The sequence below is a fragment of the Filicampus tigris genome, chromosome 7 (genome assembly GCF_054856515.1).
Source record: "Filicampus tigris isolate MCC_2025a chromosome 7, RoL_Ftig_1.0, whole genome shotgun sequence".
Classification (NCBI taxonomy): Eukaryota; Metazoa; Chordata; class Actinopteri; order Syngnathiformes; family Syngnathidae; genus Filicampus; species Filicampus tigris.
In genome coordinates this window covers 10788869-10816604 of record NC_141223.1, presented here as the reverse complement: position 1 = coordinate 10816604, position 27736 = coordinate 10788869, and the positions used below count along the sequence as shown (strand labels likewise).

The 27736-nt window shown below is 39.6% G+C and overlaps 1 protein-coding gene across 3 annotated transcripts in view; it reads left to right on the top strand.

The window, feature by feature from the left end:
- The window catches only part of LOC147144756 (calsyntenin-2-like), a 185687-nt gene that overhangs the window by 90787 nt on the left and 67164 nt on the right, over nt 1-27736 (top strand). For all 3 annotated transcript variants that reach the window (XM_086035942.1, XM_086035941.1, XM_086035943.1), the window contains one exon: nt 26576-26771. In XM_086035942.1, coding sequence (XP_085892068.1) covers nt 26576-26771 — 196 coding nt within the window. The remainder of the gene's footprint in view (nt 1-26575; nt 26772-27736) is intronic.

Genomic DNA, 27736 nt, shown 5'->3' with positions numbered 1-27736 from the left:
TCCACTTTGTGACAGTTCCAGCTTGTCCAAAGGGTGCCAGCTCTTGTGGGAACGTGTTAGTTCCTGCCAGACTGCTAATGTGCCCCTTGCATATGTTTGGAACATGTTCAAGGGTCTGAAACTGGGCATGATGGTGGGTGTGTGGGTGTGTGTGTGTGTGTGTGCGTGCTGGCGGTGGTGGTGGGTCTGAGGCACAGGTTTAAGAGGATCTGAAGAGACTCACTGTAAAAACTACCTTTTTGGTAGGAATGACGCAAATGATGAAACAATATGGGAGGGCAGCTGACATCAATTTATGATTTAGGTCTTGATAGATTGAAGCGGCACAAAAACATAAGATAAGATGAACTTTATAAGGCCAACAATTTGGAAATAGGCAAGTAATTACTGGTATATCATAAGGATACATCCATACACACACACACACACACACACACACACACATACTCATACATATTTGTTGACTTAACAATGAGGCGTACAAAGTAATTGATTGATAAGACAAATTATTGATAGTAGAGCTGCGCATTCCGCCTATGTGGCAGACCGGTCCTATGCCTGACGTCCATTTGGTAGGTGATAAACGATAGACGAAAAACTGTTGAAGTTGGTCGTCGGAAACGCTCACGGAAGCCCGTTTAAAATAATAGTCGAAACGGCCTACAGGCGATTACTATTTGGTCCGGCTGGACAAAATGGCGGATAAACGGATGATGGAAGTGTACCGTGCCTGTAGGACGGTAAACGGACCGCAAATGTTTTGTGAAATGTCCCGCTCTCATTAATGGATTTGAACAATGCAGTCCCCGCATTTTTTTTCCATGCCGAGCTTTGTTATTGGGCTGTCATAAACTAATTTTTCACTTGTATTTGCCAGCACACCTACTCAGGGCGCAAGACTATGACCAAAATGCTCGTACATGAATTTTTTTTTTTTCAGCACGTGAGAGTAATAGTATTCGCATTCAAGAGAGTGCATATGTTTTAATGTTCCTTTCCACACCATACCTGACATCGTTTTTTTTTCCCCCACATATGTGTTTCATGTGAGTGCATACTTTATAATGCTCCTTCCAACACAGGTATTGTATTTTTTTTTTCCCACATATACGTTTATCTGCAGCAACACAAATGCATTTTGGCTGCTACCAATATATTGTGGCACTACCTGTCAATGTCTAACTGATATATGAACTTTCTTTTGCTGCACGGACATGTGCCGTCTTGCTCCTTGTGTGCGTCTACCACCACCTTTTCTGAATTGATACTGCAAATACAGTACCTCAAATGACTGATGTATCAAAAGTATCAATATTTACACGTGATCATTTCAGACAGTCTCGATCCACATTCTACTGCCGCAGCAAGTGTAATAGCCATCTTGTCACAGCACACTTGGTGCTATTTTTATAATCAAAATTATCTAAAAGGAAGGCTGCAGCCTTCGCAAAAAAAAAAAATCATACTCACCAAAAAATATTTTACAGCTATTATTTTATTTTAATTTCATACAAAGATACAGTACGGCAATTATGTACAATGTGCACGGTCATACTGTTAACCACCCATTAAAAAAGGGTGTGACCAAATCATGTGCTGGTGCGACCAACTAATAATATTGGTTCCACCAGTGCTAACTAGTGGGAAAGTTATTGTGGTGCTCTGCTACTACCCATGTTCAGGAAAAAACTGTTAAGGGGCACAGACAGTCGTACTGCATTTATAATGAAATACAGTACAGCGAAGCGATGTGTTCAAAAAATACAAATCTTAATGACTGCCTTGCTTCCGGGATTCAAATCGCCCAAGTAGTTTGAGTTCAAAATGAAGCCTTCCCTTTGCCATTGTTCACATACTCAGTTATTAATGAACTAATAAAATGCAATCAACGTCCTCAGTGAGCCACACAGATGAAGCAAATAGACTTTGTAATGAGATTTTTCAGGGCGTTTAACTTTTTGTCTTTTGATGGGTAACAAAATCAGCAGAGGAAGGCAATCTTCGTGTTGGTTTGAGAGCAAGAAAAAAAATGATGTGGGTTTGCCATTATCATTTCGTTTCAGCTTCAGCGAGGAGGTTTTAAACAAAGGCATTGTGCTTTATTTTATGAAACATTCTAAACTGACATATTAAATGGCTGATTATTCTTTTGTTGCTCATTTTGTGAAAATCTGGGTGCTTATCCACTGAGTGAAGCTTTCGCTTACTAGAAGAGTATGTCTTAATGGCATAAAGATATAATAACACAGAATTTAAAATGGATTATTATTATTATTAGAAGTACAATTGTGGTAGTACATTCTTCAAATAATATGTTTATTTGATTTGACTCTTGATTGCACAAAATGTTTAGTCAACAACCTCAAATCCCATTGACACAATTTCCTTTTGCAACTCGACACAATTTCTGATAAGATTATAATATACATTCTTGAAAAGGCTGTTACAGGTTGAAGAATGTTAAATGTGAGTTGTTTTAAATGGAACAGATTTTGTCATGTTTTTTTTTTCAATCAACTTACTTTACTAGAAGTATTAGTTTAAGGGGCATACAGAGGGTAGGACCAGAGGCGTTGGCCCTGGGCAACCACCATGTTAAAGTTTACTTTGTGAATCAAGGTTTGGGACTACTTTTCTGTTGGAGAGCTTGGCTTCATTGCCATGATTGGCAGGAAAATGAATTTCCAAGTTTATCAATACATTTTTTTGTCGGACTTAAAATCTCACTGCCAGTTGAAGCTGAACAAAAGATGAGTGATGCAACAGGACAACAATTCAAAGGACGGTAGTAAATCAACTGAATGGCTTCAACAGAAGAAAATAGCTCTTCTTAAGTGGCCAAGTCAGAGTCCTGACCTCAACCCGAATGGGATGCTCTGGCACGATTTCCAGGGTCATAAAAAACATCTCCAAAATATTGCTGAAGTTATTTTTTTTAGTCTAGTCAAGTTTTGGTCAACTATAAGTATGAGCATTTTAGTCTTATTTTAGTCAGAATTCTCCATGACTATTTTAGTCTAGTTTTAGATGACAAAAACTGATGACATGGTGTAGTTTTAGTCAAAGATATAGTAACTGATCAAATTTTACCAGAGGTCAAATCAGGTGCAGAAAGTAAAACCGCCGCCACAATTTGGCTTTAGCCACAGGTGTTTCTACTCAACCAGCAGATAAACAAGCTCGTTCACCTGCCGGTTGAGTAGAAGCACCAGTGGCTAAAACCAAGCTAACAATTTTTTTGCTTTCTAAACATGGATTTTTTTCCCCCTATACATTTTAGTCTACATTTAGATGACATTTTAGTCATGTATTTTAGTCTCTTTTCAATTCTATTTAACCCTTCAATATAGTGTTAGGGCGCTGGGTGTGTGGGGGGCCCATTAGCAGAGAGGGAGACAGAATGGCAGAGAAAAAATGATTATTTTATTGAACCAAAGCTGTAGCAGTGGTCCAAAATCAGCAGTTAATGGAATCCAGTTGGTTGCAGGGTACAGAGCTGCCAGACAAGAAGCAGTGCAAAAACAATCTGAAGAATACAAGAAACAAGACAGAGTCAGGACTGGAAAACTACTTGGTGAAATACGAGAAAAATGGCTGGATGCACAAACCCGTCAATGAGTGAGTTGATTTGGCGACGAGGTGGAGTCAGGGGCCATCTCAATTAAGTCGTGCACTGATGAAGATGAGTTTCACCTGGCCCCAGCACCACTCGTCTCCTGATCCTGAAAGATGACACACCGACACACACAGGGCCACACACCCCCACACACGCACACGCACATACACAGGGATGGTGTCAAGGCACAGAGCCAGGAGACCCAACATATAGTACAAGTCCCTAATTGTATAGACGAAAGAATGGTTTTAGTGAGAGCAAACAATCCTGTAGTCAATGTGGTTTTAAATGATGGTGGCATGACTCAGTGGAAGAGTGGTCATCTCCCGAGCCAGAGGTTGTGGGTTCGATCCCCGGCCCTTGTGACCATGTCAGTGTCCTTGACCAAGCTACTGAACCCACAGTTGCTTCTGATCCTGCGGCATGAGTAGGCGAATGCCATTTAGTGTGAAGCGCTTTGAGTGCCTTAATAGGTGGAAAAGCGTTATACAAGTGAAAGACCATTTACCATTACAAAAACAGATGGTTGGGACTAATTATACAGCGTGAATAAGAAATATCAGGGAATAAAATCAAAATGACTTGAAATGGAGTTACCTTCTATTTGAAGATTGTTGGTGTAGATCAGGGGTCAGCAACCTTTCACACTCAAAGAACCATTTGGATCCGGTTTCCATGAAAAAGAGAGCACTGGGAGCCGCAAATACTTTTTGACATTAACCTCCAAAAAATGCCAGCTTGTTTGAGTTCCCAGGCACCGCTCCATTCAAGTTGTATAATACCTTATTGCACACTCACGTCTACATATTACTACCTACAAAATACCCTCAGTCAGTAATTTTACGCTTGAATTGATTAAAAGAGTACAAAAACCAAACCGGCGACATCCGAGTGCTTCAAAGTCCTCGCTCTTGTGAAACCCCAATCGTGCCCCCAGCCTTTGAAACATCACACCAGCAAACGCATCTGCCTCATGTAATACAATACATCTTCATTTTGGCTCCAACGCCTTCACAAAACGCCTTATTTCTGGTTTAAAGCCATGAGTGATGCAGTAAATAAAACAGTGACTAACCGCATCTAAAGTGCAGATTAAAATGAAACGGAGACTTACCTCACGACACACATGGGGGGAGGGTCTTTTTGCAATCAAGCATCTCATCAATCCATATTAAATAAACAAGCCAACGTAATTCAGCGAACCTTATTATTTTCACTTGTTATTGCATATATAAAAAAAAAGGGCTGCATTCAGCAGACGGAAAACATGTCATTGAGTTGCACACAGTTCTATCCGTGAAATCGTGCTTTATTTGAGTATTTGTTATTTTCACCGCTTTTAAATTGGCTACAATTGCATATAAATTACAGACGAAGTAGGGACGGACCATTAGAATTGATTTGTGCTAAAAATAATTTTGACCAAATTTGGACTTCCGAGATTTTCGGCTGACAGTGACTATTTCAAGGTCACAATAATCTTACAATTTACAACTACAAGCTCAAACAAATGGACAAACACAAATAAAGTACTTGGTTCAGATATTGTGCAATTTTAGTGTCGCTGTGCTTTCTCATCACGCCGGCTGCCTGCTGACACACGTCGTCAAGGGCTGTCAAAAGTCTCTGAAGAAGACGAATGCTGACCACCAAAATTGTACAAGATCCGAATAAAGAAGTTAAAAACTTTGACTCACTAAGAAGACATGATGTTTTTTTAGACAAATAACATACTGTAACGAATTGCGTTATCTCAAAACACAATTGTCACCACAGACAGGACACAGACATTTGTGTTTTGCGAAGTTGCGTTGTTTCTGAGGTTCCTGAATGCATCACGTGACTTGCTGTATTGGAGGGGTGTGCGAGTGAGGAATGAGCGGACGGCGAGAAGGACGAAGAGATCCGTGAGTACTTATGAAGGAACTGTTGTTGCACTGTAGCTGGCGTCGTCTGCGGCCCACAGTAGCCGTGTTTGAATAATAAGGGAGACAACTAAGCTACGTCTGACGTCGTGTCTTTGGCAGACATTACACTACACTTCAATCGGACGCTTATAATTTATTTTCCCAAGTCATGCAGAGCCGCAACATAAGAATTAAAGAACCGCATGCGGCTCCGGACCCGCGGGTTGCCGACCCCTGGTGTAGACAGTCTTTTCAGTGTCATGTTACAAAATCTTGTTGTAAGACACTTGAAACATTACTGTACAAGATCGGTCACCTGAATCCAATCTGCTCCCATAGCCCTAGTCATTTTGGAGCTTGATGCTGCCCGGGAGCTTGTGACAGTCCAATTAAGTACTACTTGCGTATCAGGAAGCTTAAATTATTGTCATCCATTGGAGCATAAAATTGAGGAGCAACTCGGCAGAAGTAAGCAGCGATCTGCACATCCATGATTGACACGCATGATTGAGAAGTGTGTGTGGGTGCCAGAACTGCAAAAAAATGCATCCTTCCAACAACATTCGGTATTACTACGATGAACAGTTGCATATTTGCGGTTTACTATTCCAAATTTAGCTATTCACAGATTGTAACCTGGCAAAAAAAAGGTTGATTTTTTTTTTCTCCTGAAATACTATCTACATTATATATTGCGTCTGTCCTGTGAAAACATGTATGTCCAATTTTTTCATTTTTAAAAAAAAAAGTTCACCTTAATGGGATGTCTAACACAGAAACCCTGTTCACATAAAAATAAATAAAAAAATGAAAAAAATTGACGTGTTTTTCACAGGACAGCGACAATATGATATATGATATCATATGATATGATGGTACAATCATCTTTGAAGATGTTTTTTACACTATAAATGTGTTTTGGAGTCATAGTTTGTTCCATATTCATGGTTTAAACTGTTATGGAAATGTGCTATTCACTCTATTCCTATACTCCGCAGTGGTCCACTATATAGCCATCCTATAGTCATATTTACTCTTTCACTTAAATGCTTTCTCCATATGACCTGTCTCCCCTCCATTCATGGCCTGTTAGCTGACAGTTTTTGTTTAATACATAAAGATGATAGATAATATTATACAGGCCATTGCCATTCCCATTGAATAAATATGAAATCTTTCAGCATTCAACAATAACTTCTCACTGTCTAGCCCCTGCTTTGCCAAAGGTATGTGGATGTTTTTGGCCCCATGTGATGGAGAGACAGAAGCAGTAATGGGGTCTGATAGGTGAGAGTCTGAGCTACAGGCTATACATAAATGTACATGCCAGTGAAGGCTTTTAGTCTTTATTTCTCTTTTTTATTTATTTATTTATTTATTTATTTATTTTTTTACACTAGTAAGCCTTCACATCTGACCCCTCTTACTGCTCAGAAATGTCACAGTACTAAAAAACTTCTCTGAGTGTCCCTGCATGACATTTTGTATAGTGGATATCAAATATTCATGAATGTATATTCTTGACCGGATAAATCTGTTTTATACTACAGAAGAACTATTAAATACCATTAAGCTAAAGCTTCCTCTGTTTAAGTTATGTACATTTAAAGGGACTCATTGCTATGCTGAAGCATGACACTTCAAAGGTGAAATAGAGAGCAAGACCTGGCAACATAAAGCAAATTCCCTCAGGGATACCATTCTATGCTGTGTTTCCTGGCATGCCCAGTCATTATCTTGTCTATATTTAGTCTATTGGCTGTACAAAGCCAATCTCATTCTGACATATGGTTCTTCTGTCTTCCTGCTTAGCATCAACAGTTTGTGACCTCTTGTGACTTATGACTGAAGAAAAATACATTGTTTTTATATACGTTTGTATTATTTTTTTGTATTTCATTTTTGACTTATATTTGATTATCTTTTTTTGTATTTTCACTTTATTTATTCTCATTTTTTTTATTTTGGCAGTTTTAATCCTCCATAATTTTGAGGTTGAATCGTATCTGTGACGGACCGGATACCTTGGTTCAAACCAGTGATGGGAAGTCCAGGTCTAGTAAGTAAAAACCCTGCCACAGTTTGGCTTTAGCCACAAGTGCCTCTATTCAGGGAGCCCGTTTACCCTCCAGTTGAGTAGAAGCACCTGTGGCTAAAACCAAAGTGTGGCAAGGTTTTTACTTCCTGGACCTGAATTTCCCATCTCTGGTTCAAACTATTAGTAACTTATTTGATCAAGCCCTTGCATTATCAAAATTGTGCCCTACGTGACCCCTTCTGCACCACAAAAAAGGACTTACCCCGAAACCAGAAGATCAGTTAATAAAATACAATTTATAAATTGCACATGCTTGAAAAATCCCTGAAGACAGCAAAGAAAGCCAACTCTCTATATAATCTTAAATACAAAAAAATGCCTGAGCTTGTTAAATTGTTTTCTTGGAAAATAGTTTAGAGAAGCAGAAAAGGGCATTTGATGTTTTTCTCTGAAAAGACTAACCAGCTTCTGGGAATATTTTCACCATTAACAAATGCCTAATGTCTAAGTTTCATGCCATGGGTGTTCCAGCACCAAAACATCTCAGAATTGCCCTTAAATTTAGAATTAAGATACAATATGTAAATTAGACATCACACATTCATCAGTTAACCAAAAATTACCACTATGTACCATTCTATTAACGAAGCATTACACACTGCAAATTATTTGAGAAGCTATATCATATGTGGCTTATAAAATGCCATGTCAATGTATGTTAGAATGTATTTAACTTAGCATGTAGGAATAAAAAAGTAGACAGGACATCTGTCTGAATTTGCACTTGCTGTCTTGCAAACACAAACTAGACTAAGTTGCCTAAGGGTGCAATTACTTGCGTGACACATGCCTCAATTCTAATACTTGTTAGTTCAGTAAAACTTAATACCAAATACAATACAATTTTATTTATATAGTGCATTTCATAACAGTAACAAAGCACTTTACAAACAGACAATAAATAAAGACAATAAAAGGCCATAATACACAAGTATGAATAAATATAGATGTAAATAATATATAAGTTATACATTTTTTTTTGAAAAAGTCGTCCTCTGTGACTCAGCAAGATATTAGATACAAGAGGCTAACAAATAGCCTATAGCCGACTGCCGCTCAAATCACTCGTAGAATTCTATATACCTTTTTCTTTTGCCCATTCTTTTGCTCTTCTTTTTTTCTTCTTTTTCTTAACCAAGCACCTAATGGCTTCTTTGTTTTTTAAAGTTTGATCAAATTTTTTTTTTCACTTACCCCAATCAATTCCGTGTAGGCTTATATGCCTGTTCGGACACATACAACCTGTATAACTCTGAGCATCAAGTTGAAGTCGATGGCCCACTGCACTAACTCAACATAAAAATCAGCGGTAGTCTAGACAACTGGTGTTTGTTTGCTTGTTTGTTTGTTTGTTTTGGAGGGTGCTCGTGCATCCTCGCACCCTGGGTGTTTACAAAACAATAAACAATTTGACTTACAATGCTTCACAAAGATAATGCGCCTTATAACCCGGTGCACCTTATGTATGGATATTTTTTATCTATTTTTTGATCCTTCCCATTAGCTTTATGACAGGTTATCAGGATAGAATCTTATCTGACAGATGAACAGTCGTGTTAAACCTCTGCTTTTACCCACCAGTGTAATTTTCATGCCTCCTAGCTCTTCCTTGCCATTTCCCACTTGCCTGATTCCTGTTGAGATACTCACAGTTACGCAGTCATACGCAGATTGAGAAATATGGTAAACACTCAGCGGTGTGCTCTCCTTCATTGGAGCTGTCATACTTCAATGATATGAAAAGCCAAGGGGGAGCATAAGAAGATAAGCCAAAAGAAGGATAAAGAGGTAAAAACAAACTAGTGAGGGGAATAAAGGGCGAGAGCGTTTATCATCATCTGCTCTGCACTGAAGAAAAGTGACAAGCAGTGGTTATAAGAGAAATATAGAAAGTGATATATGTGGCTCGAGTATAAACTTTAATGGCCTAATCTCGAAAGGGAGCAATTTGCCAAAATTTAATTAACTGTAACGTGCTCAATCACAGTGCTAAAGGATGGAGTCCTTCGAGTGGGGCAGGCTGCCAGCATTTCATCCTATAGATCACGTTGCCTTCACTAAACACCAAAGAAATGCAGCAAGCAATCCACGTGGCTCTTCTACAGTAAGTACAAAACATGGAATATTCCAGTGTCCCATAACCGACAGACATTTGCCTTGTCGAGTCACCATTTTACTTTTGAGGCTTACATCCTGCAGAGGAATAGTTTGGTCACCATCTGTGTCTTTGTTTTGGATTGAAAGGAAAAAGGCAGGTGGACCCAAGTACAGGGGAACAGGCAAGGCAGGAGTACAGGATTTCAAAATTTGTGCTGACATCGATTCACATTTTGCACTTTTCTGAAAAAAAAAAAACCCTAACACAGTCCAACAAATGAGACATTTTACATTTTATCAACGTGAAATAAAGTTCACTTTTATATCGTTTTTTCTACACTATATGGTCGATCTTTACAAAGCCTCATATTCCAGAGCTGAGCATTGTACTAAAAATTTAGCGTCCGTCATCCGTCTGCAGTGTGGGTACCCTTCCGTCGTCCGTCATTCACCTTTTTTTCCAGGGGGGAAAAATAATAATACCCGTCTATAGGCCGGTCCACCTCTCATTTTAAATGGCCGTCCATCAGCGAATGCGGCAATCTCCAGATCTGGAAATTGGCTAGCAATGACAAGGTCTTGACCTGGTGGTCCTTCAACAACCCCTTGATTGACCTAGCTGTGTGGCATGGAACATTGGCCTGCTGGAAAAAAAAATCCTTAGTTGGAGAGCATTGTCAGAGCAGAAGGCAGCAATTTTTCTTCCAAGATAATCTTGTATGTGGCTTGATTCATGCACTCATTGCAAAGACGAATCTGCCCGACTCCGGCCTTGCCGAAGCATCTCCACATCATCATCGATCCTCCACCAAATTTCACATTGAGTGTGAGCCATTGTGGCTTGTAGGCCTCACCAGGTCTCCATTTAACCATTGGATGACCAGGTGTTGGACAAAGCTGTAAATTACTCTCGTCAGAGAATATTACTTTTCTCCAGTCCTCTCTGGCCCAATTCATAGGGACCTTTGGATACTACAGCCTGGCTCTTCCGTGTCTCTCACTGATGAAGGCCTTTTTTTGCTCGAAATGACTTCAACCCTGCCTCTAGCAGCCTGTTTCGAACTATTCTTACTGTGCACCTCACCGCTCAAATTTGCCATTCTTTTTGTAGGTCACCTGTTGTCATCCTGTGGTTCCTTAGTGACATTTGAATGAGGTGACGGTCATCCTGGTTGGTGGAAAGCCGTTTTTGGCCTTTGCCAGGTTCTAGCTTTGTTGTTCCCTATATCTACTGTTTGACCTTGTGCTTATGAGCCCCCACCTTAGAATTTTTAAGGATGGAAGCAATCCGACGCTCACTGTATCCCTCTGCCAGTAAAGCCAAACTTGAACCCTTCTTTTCCTCACTCAAAACTATTTGTTTCCATTTCTAGACAAATGGTTATTTTTCTTGCATTGTTAGTGTTCTACTACCACTGTTTATGCCATCCAGTTGGACCTATTGAAAGAGGGTAGTGATGACCATAGCAATGTTTTTTTCTACTTTCCTAGTTAAGTAAGAATTGGTTCAGGTATTCACCACATCATAACCTTGTTAGGTTGAAATAGGTGTGCTTGTGTTGGAAATAAAGAAACACTGGAATGGAATGACTCATTTATACTGTGTAGACATGCTGATTTCTGAAAACATTTGCAGTGAGTCTTTTTTGGTTATTTAAATACATAACGTTATATTCCTTGTTAAGTTTTACAGTGAACTTCAATTGGGAGTGGCATTAAAAGCTTCAATTTTCCACAACTGCTCCCTGCCACCAAACTACTCTTATTATTAAATGAGTTGAGCTGGCCTCACCTCCATTGTGCAGTGCTCGTATCTTGAATTTTTGCTTGTGTGTCAAAGCAAAAAATAAATAAATTAAAAAAAAATCATCAGAACGACAGCTCATGTCGAAAAACTTGAGGTCACTCATCTCAAGACACCTCTGTAATTAGGTTGTTTTACTTGTGTAAGCGCATTAAAGTTAGTTAACGTTTACAATTGTAAAAAAATAATAAAAATAGTCAGACTAAACATAGTCGGAAGTCCATTTTTCTCCGTCTATGTAATCGTCTATTTTCGCGTGCCCAACCGCTGGGAGATATTTGAAACGAAAGACTCACCGTGTCGTGGAAGCCTCACCGCGGCCGGACTAAATGTGTTTCCTTTAAATGCGACGAGTCTTTCGAGGTCCTGGAAGGTACATAAAACAAAAAAAGGTCCTACAAGGAGACCCATCTAGTCCGGCCACGGTGAGGCTTCCACATGAGTCGCTCATTTCAAATATTCCCCAGCAGGGGTGCTAGTTGTAGTTTGTCGAAGTTGGTAGGCGGAAACGCTACCGGAAGCCCGTTTGAAATGATAGTCCGATCGGCCTATAGGCGAAAACTATTTGGTCCGGCCAGACAAAATGGCGGATAAACGGATGGCGGAATGACACTCTGGTTTCGGTGGGAGGCGATAAACAGACCGCAAATTTTCAGTAAAATACACAGCTCTGTTGGTTATATAAGATAACCTGTTAAAAGAGTCATAATCTACAAAAAAGTGTGGAAAAGAAGGCAGTGTGGATGGTTGAACAGAAAAACAATAAACCAAACTTCAACATCAACTGATAGCTTGTTAAAAACACTGTTCCTATTTGATTCTAGTTGAAATACACACTTACACAACATTCCATTAAAGATTGTTTGCAACAAAAAAAATAGTTGATCTGTTTTTACATTAAATATCTTGTCCTTGTAGTGCAGTCAAGTATTTGGGATTTTCAAGTCATTGTTGTGACCCTCAAGGGAGAGACATTTACCAGGAACGTGTAGCTATAAAAGGAACTCCAACTGTAATGACATGTTTGCGCTGTATGATTTATTTGGTTGTTATTAATATAATTAAGATAACATTTTTAAAATTAATTTCCAGTTTAATACATTTTTGAGAAACTATTTGCATGTTCGTCGCCATTGTGGCAATTGCATTCTAGGTAGTGACGTAGAATGGTTGCTGCTCAGAAACCAATGGGTGCTACTACTATCATCGGCGAAAAGGAGTCAAAATGCCACACCGTGCGGCTTGCAAATAAAGTTTTGACCAAATGTATTAAACTGGAAATTATTTTTGAAAAGTGTTCCAATAGTTAAGTTAATAACAAACAAATAAATCATATCGAGCAAACGTCTCATTACAGTCAGTGATCTTTTTAATGGAAGGGAGGGAGTTGTCATGTTTGAGGGTTCAAAGGAATGATAGATTTGAAAGGTCAAAGGAGAGTAGCTTGCTTCTTGTTTTCTAAACAGTTTTGTTGTGGCGAGTAAAGACACAAGACCCGCCTTTGCCCTTTCGACTCATCATTTACTGCATCTCCAAAATATTCTGTTTTTATTTGTATTTCACACAATGTCCCAACTTCATTATAATTGGGTTATACACAAAACCAGAAAATAAACTAATGAAAATAAGGCTATACTTTATTGTGGTCTCCCACATCATCATGTGCTGTTGGAATTCAGTTAGACCCAATAATGCCCACTGCAATGTCTGTTACAAATATATTCCATCAATAAAAAAATCCCCCTAAAACTGTCCATGAAGACAGATGACAGTCAGGATACGTGAAAATGAAGTGCAAATTGATGACATATATTATCCTAGCCTCATTGTTCCACTTGACCTTTATAACTCACTCGCAAGAACAAAAACCTCAAATCCTTTATTATCGGGTACCAACCTATCAGAGATGCTCAAGGAAACTGTGAGCATGCAGTCCTTTGAGAAAAATGGAAGGTGCTTGATAAAAAGGTGATCAAACTCATTCACCGCCATGGACGAATTCATTCGTCTAACAACATAGCCACGCCCCCCGCCTTTGCCGAATTAATTCGTCAGATTCTTTTTTAGCGGGATGAGTGGAGCAAAGTCTGGCCCATCTTTTCTGAAGTTTTCAAGGGGATCAAGGGTGGATGACTCATCAGCCAATTTGAAAACAGGAAAGGAGGAAAAAGGTGGGGGTTTGTGGGGCCTCAAACTGGGTTACTATACAACGGAGAATTACAGATGGCTGATGCTCAAGTAGAGTATATTCGGACCTAAACGGAAGCCAAAGATGTCGTCATCCTTGATGATGACGGCGCTCAAAGAGAAAAAGGAAAGATGATGCCTGGGGATGAGCCGCAGTTCGAATATAGATACACTTTTAATATTGTTTTTATTTCACCGATGGCAACGCTGTGCGTGTGTGTGTGTCAGTTGTTTTTGTTTTTTTCTTCGTTTGGCGCTATGTCTGCTCGTGCGGCACCTGTGTGTGACATAAAGATTACGTAATCAATGTCGATTGTCTATCGCCGGCGAATGACGGGCCGGGACCATGTGGGCCGATTGAATACGCAGGACGGAAACAGGGGATGGAGGGCCGAGGCCCAGCTCTGTTTATAATTGGGATGAACAAATACACACGCACGCATTCTCACACACACACACACACACACACACACATGTGTGCACGCATGCATGTACATACTAGCATATAGTTTAAAGTTCATACAGTTTGGTCAAATTTGAAAATTGTATATACTGTATTTATACATGCAAATAAATTATTTGGCCATCAAAACCATTTTTTTCAGTGTTGGTTATGTTGTTGTGAAGTTGTTTGGATATTTAAGATATCAGAAAAGCAAAAAATATTGATGTCAAAGTCAAAGTTCAGCTTGAAATGAAGCTTTTCACAAAAAGCTCATTTTGTCAGTTTTCTAGTCAGAAAAGCAAACATTGGAGAAACCTGGATATGTTCTACTGCTGTTTACTAAAGAACAGAGAAAGGTAGAAAGAAACTTGTTTTCTAATGAAAGAAGAGAGTCTAATCTTTCTTTTGGTAGGATCCGTGTTCATATAGCTGTAGAACACAATATTTTGTGGGCCTTGAAAGATCAGCGAAAATCCTTCAAAACGGCTGGCAAGGTGGAGGTGCTTGCTCGGAAATTGGCTGGCAGTGAATGAGTTAAGGTCGTTGGACCTCTTAATCTGGAGGAAAATAACACAACAAGGTTAGGCTATTTAATGGAACTGTCAACTTGCAATGTATTTGTGCCTCTCATCTTCATGAATAACAAGCCACCACACCACACTACCCTTTAGACATACTCGCACGTGCACACACACGCACGCACACACACGCACGCTCTCACAAAATTATGCTACCAACACAGCAAATGCTATGTTAAGTGACTCATCAGCACTGATCCATTCCTTGTGTTAATCACAGAAACATGATTGATAGCCTCCACTAAGTGATGGCTCAATGTGTGCGCAAAGCCCGTCAATGATAAGTGCAGTCTATGCATCTGCATGACGGATGTTATGCGTGTTCTTGCCATCAGCACTGTTTTACAGGCAGTGAGTTGTGGTCACATTGTGCCTACCCTATGAAAGGCAACCTGGGGCTCAGCCAGCTGCTGGCAGATCTATCTGGATTCACGATGACAACAATAGCCACAATATTTATTACATTATTTCATGAGGGCCAAGCATTATTTATTCTTACTTTATTCAGATTGAGAACATTTACCTTGAAAGGAGAGTTTTATATATTGCATATCATCGCTGTCCTGTGACAAACACTTATGTCCAATTTTGGATTTTTTTTAAATTTTCATGTTAATGGGATGCGAAATCCCATTCACATAAAAATAAAAAAAAGGAAAAAAATGGACATAAGGGTTTTTCACAGGACAGTGATGATGTATACACTATATATATATACACTAGCTCTCTCTCTCTCGCTCTCTCTCTCTCTCTCTCTCTCTCTATATATATATATATATATATATATATATATGTATACACACACATATATATATATATATATATATATATATATATATATATGTATACACACACATATATATATATATATATATATATATATATATATATATATATATATATATATATATATATATATATATATATATATATATATGTATGTCCACCATTATAGAGCCCATAGTGTTAGATCTGCACTGCTTATTATATTTACTCTGTTTGATTTGTGATTGACTGATCGGGGGGAGGAAGTCAGTGGAAGTTAGCTGTTCGTGTGTTCCTCAGAGGCTTTTTATACTTCCCGAAAATACTTTTCAAAGACTCCCACATGCAACCTTGATGGCTGATTGTGGTGTGGATGCAAATGAATTGATTCCCGTATAAATGAACTCATGATACTAATGATATGCTAAGTGGCGCTGTTTAATTTTATATTGATGAATGAATGCCTTGGTTAGAGCTCAGAATAATGGTTTCTAATGAGATGGACTCTAATTGCGAACACATTGATTGTCTGTCAAAGCAATCTTGCAAGGATTGAGTTGAAAGAAAAAGAACAACAAAAAAATAACAGTTTCTGTAGAATAGAGCGATTGTAGAGCACTGGTGACCAAAGTACGGCCTGCAATACATTTCTGGCCCACTGTGCATTTTTTTTTTTTTACAGCAGCCACTGTTAAATATCTAGATTGTGTGTCAGATCCAGGTGTAAAAACCTTGAAATACAAGCTCTAATGTGGAATGCTTGTTTGTATAATTGTCAAAATTAATGTTTTCAGTCACTAGAAGGAATTGGCCTCACTGCTGACTTTTGGAGGTGACTTTAAATTTGATGGGTGTTCCATATGTTCTTTAAATTTTACAAACCAAAATATGAGCCTAATGTTTGGCAAGCATATCAGTATTCTGAGTGTGTTTTTGGGGATTCTCTATTAGCTTTTATCCAAGCCGAATTCTGACAAATCCTGAATCATTAAAATATACGCACACATTCGCACACGAAGCGAAGTTTCCTCAATACGACTATCATTGGATGCATTTAATGCTTCAGGCTTACTTTGCACATCTTGAAGATTGTGTGAGTGTTAATTCACCTAAATGCTGAACGTGCTCTCACAGGCTAAACATGCTCTCACAGTCTCATGCCAAGCTTCCCAAGGGATCATCTGTGACAGGAGCCTGCTCTGAACCTCCTAGCAGTGAAATACTGTACCATGTCTTTTCTTTTCCTCATGGTCTTCTATTGGAGATGAAATACAACAGCCCCAAACACCCTACACGTTCTGCTGTTTCTAGTGACTCTTGTTTTGAGTATTCACCAGCCAGCGATGTTCTACATCAGGAGTTTCCTTTCGGATCTGATATTTAGAAAAAATAAAGCTCTTATCGATGGTACAGATCTGATACTGATACTATGTATGAATACAGTTAAAGCATCCTATAAACTAGGGTGTTTCAAATCATAGCTTGATAGAGGCGATAAGACATCAAACTAATGTATTTACTTATGTAAGTATTTTAAACTCAGGAATATACTGGGGTAGCAATCGGGCACTTCCTGTTTTATAATACTGGGTGACTTGAAGTTTCCAGCAAATATTTGACCACATTAAAAAAATTCCAAACATCTTTGAAGAGTTGGGGCCCCCACCCCACACACACAAAAAAAAAGACAAAGTAAATCAGTAATTATTTTGCCCATGTGAGATTATTTGTGAACTCAGCTATTTGCTGAAGCATCGATCGATTTCGTTACTTATTCCATAAGCTAATTAAGAAGAACAGTTCAAAAGCAACAGTACTTAGTGCCGTTTCAAGCTCCGCATTTTCTCTCTCTGTACCTGGATAGTGCCTGCCCACACCTTTGAAGGGGCAATTATGTGCTCTCTTCTTCTGTCTGCAACGCTGCCTCATCATGAATGCTTCGTATTCTTTGTTGTCATTTAACCTGAGGCAATAGCAAGCAACAACAACAAAAACTCATTACCGTTTTTTCACAAACATTACAAACCACTCCTTGGCTGTTTAGAGCTTCAGTAGCTCCACACAGAATGCTGCATTCACACCAAATCCGTTGAGGGCGTTTCGAGCGGCGCGGTTCAATTGAAGTCAATGTTGTTCACGTGGGCGTGGTGGTTGCATGCGGGGCAGCACGAATGACGCGATTGGAGCGGTGGGACGCCGAGCGAAGCGCCGAAAATCCATCCATCCGTCCATTCGGCGTGGTTACGACGTGAAGTTTTTTCCCTCTTCGTCACGCGGCAGCCAATCAGCATCAGGGGGTACTACGTCGCACACAGCGTCCTGTACACTCGGCGGGGTTTGTGTGGATAGCAAAATGGAGGAAAAGATTACTGTTGCAATTTGTGGACATCCAGGAATGACACGGCCAGCTACCTCTACCGGGACAAGAAAAAAAAGAGCAGGCTTGGAGAACTGTTGTTTTATCTGGTATGTTTTTAATTTATTTATTTTGTTTTATATATATATATATTTTTTTTCTTTCTTTGGGAGGGTTTAACGGGGTCGGAGGGATGAGGCCGGAAGGGTACCCACGTGGCGGACGGAGGATGGACCTATAAAAAAGTGCCCAGCTCTGTTAATCAGATTTCATCTCTTCCAGTAGACCTCATTGGTACCCAGTTTGTTGCAGCACAATGTGGTTCTACGGGGATTTTCCAGTATATACTAGAGAGCATTATCTAGTCCACCAAAGAAAAAGTCAATAACACTACAGTATTACAATAAACTGCTGGTCTTATTTTACAGAGCCATGCCCCTTACACATGTGGGTTTAAACAGGCTTTCCGGCAGAATAAAAAATATTAAGCATTGTTAAAACAGAAATACTCTAACCAAGCATACATTTCAGATTTTGTTCTGCTAATGTAAAATTAAGTTGTTTTTTTTCTATTCATTTATTTTTTATTAAATCTACTTCTGCGGAAGAAGCCAGTAAACCAAGCAAAATATAATACATCCTCTCATACAGTGTACAGTATTATTTCAACACAATCTCTTATGAAAGTCTTGACTATAGCAAGCCCTAAATTTGAATAATTATTGAGTTGTATTATAGATTTATTGCAATGTTTATTAGTTCCAACTCTGTATTTGTCTTCCACTGTGCAGCAGAAAGCATTAAATTATGTAAGCCAATGCGACAGTATCAGCCAATCCAATTTGCAGTGATGGAGTAGGCCAATTTGACACTGTGGCTGATCTTGGATTAAAACAACTCTGGGTTGACACTTAAAATACAGTCTGCAGTTTGAATACCGTCAAATCTCCAATTTTGGAAACTTTTTTAATTTTCACTTTAATGTCATTTATGTAACGCGGAAACATGATTCAGGTAAAAATAGGAAAATGAAAAAGTGTTTTTCACATGACAGCGACGAAATGCTAATGGACAGGGATGGCAGCATTTGGACAGGGCAAATAATTTTTGTAGAATATTACAACATTAAATTATATTTAAACAAGGAGGTGCTCTCCCAATGTTGTTTTAGTTTACTTTATGTAATACAGGTTCTCCGGTAGTAATCATTTATCCTTGGTGTCTCGTTGATGATTGCACAATTAAAAAGTCCTGTAAAGTTTCCTGTGAACGTTTTTTCTTGTAATATTATGACGATCATACACATTAACAGACACAAATAAAAACAAAAAAGCTTCTCAATCATAAATAAAGCAAAACCCTACCTCGAGGAGGATGCACACCGTTATATTTATATTGCACTTTGGTTCACACATACTTCACATATTGTGTTGAAGTTTGGGGAAATACTGATTACTTATACTGATACTTACACAAACATGAGGTGCAGATTATTCACAGGGTTGGGTTTCTGGAGCACAATCATAATTTCTTTATTCAATCTAAGTTGTTAAAATTTCAGAATCTTTTGCATTATACATACTGCACTATAATATATATATTTAACAAAATATTAACGTCTAACTTACAAATGCATTTTCATACATTGAGAGGACATGGAGAGTTCACACTACCAAAAATTGGAACTACTCGGAAAAGTTTTTTGTCTGTGTGTGGTGTGAAACTTTGGAATAATCTGTGCGAACGAACAATGCAATAATATATGAATGAATTATTTAAAATGTTGCTTAAACAAATGGTCTGGTCACAATATATTAAGAAAAGGTTTTAAGATGACATCAGTGCCGTCTAAACGTGTGCTTGTTTGTTCCTTACCATTGTTTGTATGTGCTGTCTTTACCATTGCTAGTATCAAGTGTACATTACCACCATCAACTTTACAAATCCGCCCTTATCATGCCCGCTCAACCTATGACTCAAAACTCATCCACGCAGGCTCCAATAAAGAAAAGGCTCTTTTTTTTTTCATACTCATCAACCCAACTCAATCACTCATGATAAATGCAACTACCTCCTCCTGTCCTTCCAATCTAAAATTGACTACATTTACAATTTATATTTACTTTTCTCCACTGTCCCCTTCCAATGTTTTCTCCCTCCCCACCCGCCTCTCATCACCTCAGACGTGTACAATGTCTGTCAGATCTTCAACGTGACCACTTAACACCATCACAACATACAAGGTTATAATCTGATAACTTTATATCAGTTATTGTTGTCTTTTTACTTTTCATTCATGATTTACTTCGCACTGCAGTTCAACATGAATCTGTTAATTATATAGGTATACAAATTTCATATACGTTGATGGAACATTATAGAAGAATTTGCTGAGCGATGTGTTGTAAACAAACTGTTAGCAGTTAGCAAGCTAGGGCGAGCTCGAAAAGCTTCGACGAGTCATAAAGACGAGTTTATCTGGACACAAACCATTTCACGAAAGACGTTTTACACCATTAAACTAGTGATCGATGTACTGTGTCAAACAAAAGCAACATACTTTGCTACGAGACAAAGATCCAGCCGACATGCCCCCAAAGTAATTGCAGGCTCTTGATAGCATCAAAGTCCCCCCCAAGCAACTGCCTCCAATGTGGCGATGTATGTCCTTATAGCGATCTTTTTCACCAAACTAGAGATAAATAGACCGATGACCAATAACGCTAATCATGGATAAGGCTTCTCCTTGTATTTTCCTTCCGCATGCGGCTCTCAAATATGCGCCCTGCGTTCAAATGATGATTCCAGTATCGATAACTGGCATTGGCGTTTTATTTGTTAGTACCGGCCGATCCGATACCAGTGTTTTAATGCGGTATCTGGATACCACCCGATACCAGTATCGGTATCGGAACAATACTACTTAAAACCTCTGCTTGTACAAACTGGTTATAATTTTTTGTTTTATCCATAGCTGCCACAACTGCAAAATAATAATAATAATAATAATAATAATAATAATAATGATCTGTCAATACTAATGTGTTGCCCTTTTGACCACCCAACTAAAGTTAGCACACTCTTTACAACACACATATTGACAAATAGCCTGCTGTTTCTGCCACTTTCTCTTTTTCACTTTTTCAACACAATTTCCACCATTCAGCCGTCCATCCTCTGTACCCTTATCCTCAATGCAGCGCGATCCATTTATCTGCATTTAATAAAGTTCTTTGTCCCGCCTGTGTTCCAATTTGTATACAGTTCTTTGACTCTGGCTTTGTATGTACATGTTTGGATGAGACAGAGTCAGCACATGTCGATCTTGGATCATGTGCATCATTCTTTATGAACATTGATTGCATCTCTGCCTTCTTTGTGCTGTTTTCCTCACCTGGACCTAAAGAGTAACAGATAAGCCTATGCCAAAACAGTCGTGCTTTGCTCTGGCAGTTCACAGTGAATAGACACAAGGTGTTTAGTAATAGAGTATGCATGTGTAGATCTCTGGGGATTACTTGGGAGTGTGCAGCCAGCATGTGAAAACAGACACATACACACATTTTTTCCGCACGAATGGATACTGAAGGGCGAGATATCCTAATTGGCTGGTGTGATTATGTCCTCAGAGGAAAATGATTGAAAATGACAAGAGTGACATTTGTTCAGCCTTGCCCATATCAAACATCCCCAGTATTACTGGTATATTATTTTAGGAAGATACTTTTCCATCCCCTAAATACAACAATAGCTGCTCTATGCAGATATGTTGTCATGCTATAGCGATTACCTGTGTTTGTACGTCAGATGTCTGTGCTAGGCTAAGCTAATACGTGACAAGATGGCGGAACAAGCAAAACCTTGAGCGGAGCCAAGTCAAATTGTGAAATATAAATCAATCAATCACATTTTATTTATATAGCACTTTTCATACATAAAAATGCAACTCAAAGTGCTGTAAAACATCCAAAGCAAAACATAAAAAGATCCGTTCACGCCCTCCCTCCCAACAAACCCAAGACAGATATCCACTAGTACATTAGCACTCACTCACACACACCCACACAAAGTGCACAACCTGATAAAATGTGTTAAAAAGGTTAAACAATCCTTGCTCCTTCCTTTAAAAAAATGTACCAGTGTTTTACATGGACTATAAAACGTAAGCCAATGTAGTGATGCATCAGAATCAGAATCAAATTGAATCATAGGCCTCTGAATCGGAATTGAATCAAATCGTGAACCTCAGAATCGGAATCGAATCGTGAGGGAACCTGTAGATTCCCACCCCTAGGCCTTTGACCAAGAGAGAGTGGTATATTTGGGAACAACGCGTGACAGGCTTTTCTTGCTTTGAACACACCTTTTAAACACAAGAAAATTGGTTCTTTGTATTTCTTTAATTGGGTGCTTGACTAAATCCATTTTGCTGTTCCTATTGTGTAATTGCCTCATTCTGTTTTTTTTGGGCCCTGGGTCTAATTAAGGCTGTCCTGGGTCAAAGACAGCATTAATGAGGTAAAAGACGTTGTTTCTTTGTGAAGCTTAATTGGGGGCATTAATGGGGGACGTAAACTGTCATAGGGATATCTGAACACATTGAACTCTTGCTGGCCTTGCTCACAAAAGGACACAAATCCTCCACTGAGGCCATTTCCATTAACAAAAATGTTATATAATATAAATATTAATGTGCCACCGTGATTATTTCTGATTGAGTTGGCTATGTTTTTGTTTATTTCTTTTTCCTATGAAGTCAACCCCCAAATTGTCTTTACAATAATATGTTCTTTCAACCCTTGAGACGGCATTTTCTTGTTTTAATCCAATTCTTGGTCTCTTAGCCAGTTAAATGCATCAGAATATACACGTGGCGGTGTCATGACCCTTGGCAGCATAATGGCAGACACACACACACGATCATGGCATCTCTGAAATATGTAACGGCAGTGATATAGGCGACGCACTTGTGGACATTGAACCAGTGGTACCAGTCAAACGTGATGTATGGTTAAGATATATGTTTGTAGACAATGACGATATCGACGTCTTTGTAACAAAATACAGGATGGTAATTACTACTCCATTTTTTTTTTAAATTAAAAGTACTGCTTCTCTTGCACTGACACTTTATTTTTACATCTTTGATTTAAACAGTAAACGATAAACTCGGGCCTGTGTGAAACCCACATGTCTAAGATCTCAAATTATTTTGGAATTCTGTTTCTATCTGCTACAGAAGCTGAGATATCAAGTATTTTGTAGGAGGTGAATTTCTGGGAGAACCTCAGGTTTAATAGGGTGATTCTATAGTCGCCCATAGGTCTTGGAGAGATTCTCCGAAGGTCTTAATGGGTACGTACCCAGGTCACGGACGGAGGACGGACCGGCAAAAAAGCGCCAAGTGCCCAACTCTGATTATTAGTTTGGTTCCCATTTGAGACTTAAAACGTTATTTTTGTGACTGGTGTAAATCCTGAATGGCATGCAGCATACCTCTGCATGGAGGCGGGTTAGACCCGGTGTTGGTAAATTCTCAGACAAGCGCAAGCCGGTAGGCTTGAGAGAGGGAGGACTGCACCTGCGTGGTAGTGGTCACAACCAACTTCAGTCATGGCCAATCAAAACGGCCCCTCCCATTCCTTTTAGATGTTTGGGTCGCCCCTGCCCCTGATTGTTTGTGTTCGCCGCGATAGTTGTGCCACCTAGTTGGATGATAGCAATAATAATGAGAATTTAATTAATTGATTTGTACAACGATTTAGAGGGTCTGATGCCTGATGTTCACGTATTGATGAATTAAGAATAAGTCACGTTAGACCAGCTGTCTACCCTGTGCCTGCACGTGGCCTGAGCAGGCCTAAATTCAGATCGACTTGTCATTCCTATGCTGCGCCAGCACGCCCAGCTTGGTGGTGTCTGGTCCGTCAAATTGGCAAACCCGAGCTTTGCACTTGCACGGATATCAGGATTCGCTGGTATTCGCACCGCACCGCACCGCAGTTGTCCCGTCTACAAAAATTGCGCCCTGAGTGATCCTCTGCTGCCACAACTGTGACTTGATAGACAAACGCTGTCCTTCCCCGTCACTCATGATGTTACACTGCTATATAACACACATCATTAGAAAACAATAGGATAGTCCTAAAATTTGTGAGAAGAGCCTTTAATGTAATTAAGTGAGATGAAAGGCATGTGACAGTAAGGTCAGCAAGCATGGGTACGTAAATCATCACACGGTCCTCCACAATGCACACACACACAAGCACACACAATAAAGGTGTGTCTTTAATTAAAAAAATATGTCGATTGACACACTTGCTGTATATGCACGCATTGTACGTAAACATGCGACGCATCATACTCTCAGTCTGGTTTAATTGGTTTTAATCTTACCTCCAAGATGGACAGCTACTCTGCAGTTTTCATCAGTTTTTGGAGTAGGCTAATTTCATGACAAGCATAATCAAAACATTCACAATTTTGTCACACTACAGAGTTTACAAGGCTTGACAGTCTTTCTCTGTGCCGCAGCAGAGAGGGTTGGCATCTCTGTCGAGTGACTGCATGTCCACGGATCCAAGTGTGAATGTGACTAAATGAGATAGGGACTTCTGTGGATGACTAATAACTGAGTTAATAACTGCTTGCAGAATCCAAATTGGAAAACTGAAGTCATGACAACTGTGAAAGGCACTGACAGTAACGCCTCTGCAAATTGGACTGATTTGCTATAAATGGCAGGTCTAAATATTGTGATAGGGATAACCAAGTATTGCCTGGTGCATAATACATTTGCTGACAGTAATCTGCTTTTGTCTTCTATTCTTGTTGTTGTGACGTATTCCGGTGGTAGGAGGATGAAAGGAATAACAACTCCGATTTAAGCTGCCAAACTGGCACATTTTGAGTGTGTATCGATGTCGCTGCCTTGGTCACTCTCCAAAATACAGAGAGATCAAATCTGGCTTGAGGCAATGGGCATTTTACATCCTCCTCCATCTCCTCCTTTCCAATCCTTCCTTTCCTTTGCTTTTCCTATCCTTTTAAGGCCCAGTTAACAGCTGCAATTGCTGTGCAATCTATGCGCTTATTTGCAAGAGTGACATTTCAGGAAAGAAAAGCATTTTACGCACGTGCGTATACTTGTCATCGACGGACGGTCTGGTTTGAGAATAACTCTTGGCCTCGAGTTGCGGTGGCCCCCTAATACTTTGTCACAGTCTCGCAACTCTGCAAACACTATCGCCAGTAAAGCACTGCTGCCTTTGCTGATAATGAGCTCAGTGTCCTCACAGACGCTCTAGTGTGGACGGATGCCAGATTCCCATGAGGTGTTGAGACCCACGTGACTTCAACACAACTTGAGCTCAGTTCCTCAGCGCACATTTCCAATAACTAATATACAGGCATTCACTTCGCTGTGATGAAATGAAAATAATGATGCCCAAAGGGTAGAATTGACGCCACACAGACAGAGAATTAGCACATCAAAGAATGAGACGGATAGAGGACATTACAACTGAAAAGTCAACTGAGTTATTAGCAGAGTTTTCATGTGCGTTGATGATAACACAAATTACTGAATTGCTGCCAAACTATTGAATAAATAGCAGAGCAAAATTCACATCCATTACTACGCATCCATTAGTTTTGCTTGGCCAGGCTTCAAAAAGACACATTTCCCCCACAAATTTGCTGTTTAAAAACCTAATGTGACAGAGAAACATATATAGATAATAGTTTCGACAAAGCCATTAGCGTTTGAACGCTCTCTCTCTTTGCCAAGTGCCAACATCTGTTCTTCAGCTCAGGCGGCTTAGGCCAACACTTTAAAACGCACTCCCTCTCTCCTGCCTCTAGATGGGTGGCAGTGCACTCATCGGGAAGTGGGGTCAAGTGATATGTGAGGTAGGGAAAACTGACGGGCTTTTGCCCTTTAGTTATTTGTGTGTCCATGTGACTCGTAAAGGAGGAGAGTGCACATATTGCAATCAGTGTAGGTCATCTTGACCTCTCATTCCCTGCTCCCCTTCAGCTGCAATTAGGGGCCTCTGGAGACCCTTCTGTCATTGTCATTCTAATCACACAATCAAGAATATACAATGCTGACAGATACCTTGACAGGCATGTCTAGTTGAGTACCTTGTTTGTGTGTTATGTGCTGTACTTGAGATTCTCAACAATCCTCTATACAAGGAGTACCCAACTCCCATCCTTGAGAGCCCCTATCCAGCCTGTTTTAGATGTTTCCCTCCTTCAACAAAAAAACAGGATCATCACGAGGCTGCTTTCTGATGTGCTGATCATTTGAATCAGGCCAGCTCTAAACGGTATAGCCTATATACAGAATGCAACTAAAGTGTCTATATTTTGATCCACTGAATTTAGACTCCAGAATCTTCATTAAAACATACATTCAGGAGTACTGGTAACAACATACAGTATGTATGTAGAGTACATGTTTCTTATGGAGCATTGGGTGCTTCTTTGATGTTTATAGGACAGTACTTATTAGGGACCAGTTCGGGGTGTAGTCTGCCTTCGCCCATTGACGGCTGGGATAGGCTCCAGCAACTCCCCGCGACCCTGTATAGGATAAGCGGTTTGGAAGATGACATGACATGACATATTAGGGGACATATTGGTAATGTACTTTTAATATATTCACCGTTTCACATTCATTTTTCAACTGACTGTGATTTTCTTGCCCGTTTCCCAGGTGAGATCTGCGCCTTCAACATCCATGGCTTGGAGGCTCCATTCAAGGCAGTAGTGCTGAACGGTACATCTGGGGAAGGCCAACTGAGGGCTAATGGCCTGGTGGACTGCGAACTGCAGAAGGAATACACCTTCATCATTCAGGCTCATGACTGCGGTTCAGGCCCAGGGGGCACAGAAGGCAAAAAGTCCCACAAGTGAGTAAAATAGTATTCAGTGGTCCCTCGTTTATCGTGGGAGTTACGTTCCAAAAATAACCAGCGATAGGTGAAATCTGCGAAGTACGAAACTTTTTTCTCTCCAATTATTATACTGTGTTTTAAGGCTATAAACTAAAATATGCATCAATGTAAAAAAAATGAAATAATTGACTCACAACTCCATGCTAACCATAGCATGTCTCATGTCTCTGGTGCAATCAAACTACATACGCAAATTGCATAAATTACTTTACACTAGAGCTACCAAGATTAGATCACTAACATGGCAACGAGCTACCGATGGTCATCTAAGGGCAGCTTGCAATTATGCCGCGATTTACATCCGATTAATAGCTGTTGGTGATTAGTCAACTATTAAAATAATCGTTTGTGGCAGCCCTACTTGACACGCTTGCACCAAACATCATTGCGTATTACATTTGTGGATGGCTGCAGCACCACACTAGCGCACACAGACAAGCATGGTAGCGATTTTAAAAAATTGAATTGAAAATCGTGAACTGAAAATTGAAAATCGAATGGAATCGGGGCTTGAGTGTATTGTTACATCCCTATAGAATACACAAGTCGCTTCATTTGCGGCTTTTGTTTATGAGCCACTACGTAATTCTATGAACAATCAATCAGCGTTCCGGTAAATGAAATGTCAGTTTGATGCCCTTTGCACTTTTTACACAAAAGCACTCACAATATGAATAAAAAAATAAAATGAAGTAATCCCTCTCACTCCCTTTCACTATGAATAAAGGGGCAAAGATTAAGATATGTGGATTAGGTGTACTCATTGAGTCGATTGTGAGCTGCCAGTAAATCGCGAAGGGAATGTCAGTAGCCTATCATCCGTTGTGGAATTTGGCACTTGATTGACATACGGGGCAGCCAGTCAAGCACCTGTTGCTCACTGTGTACACCCTGTACACCAATATATATTGTTAATAAAT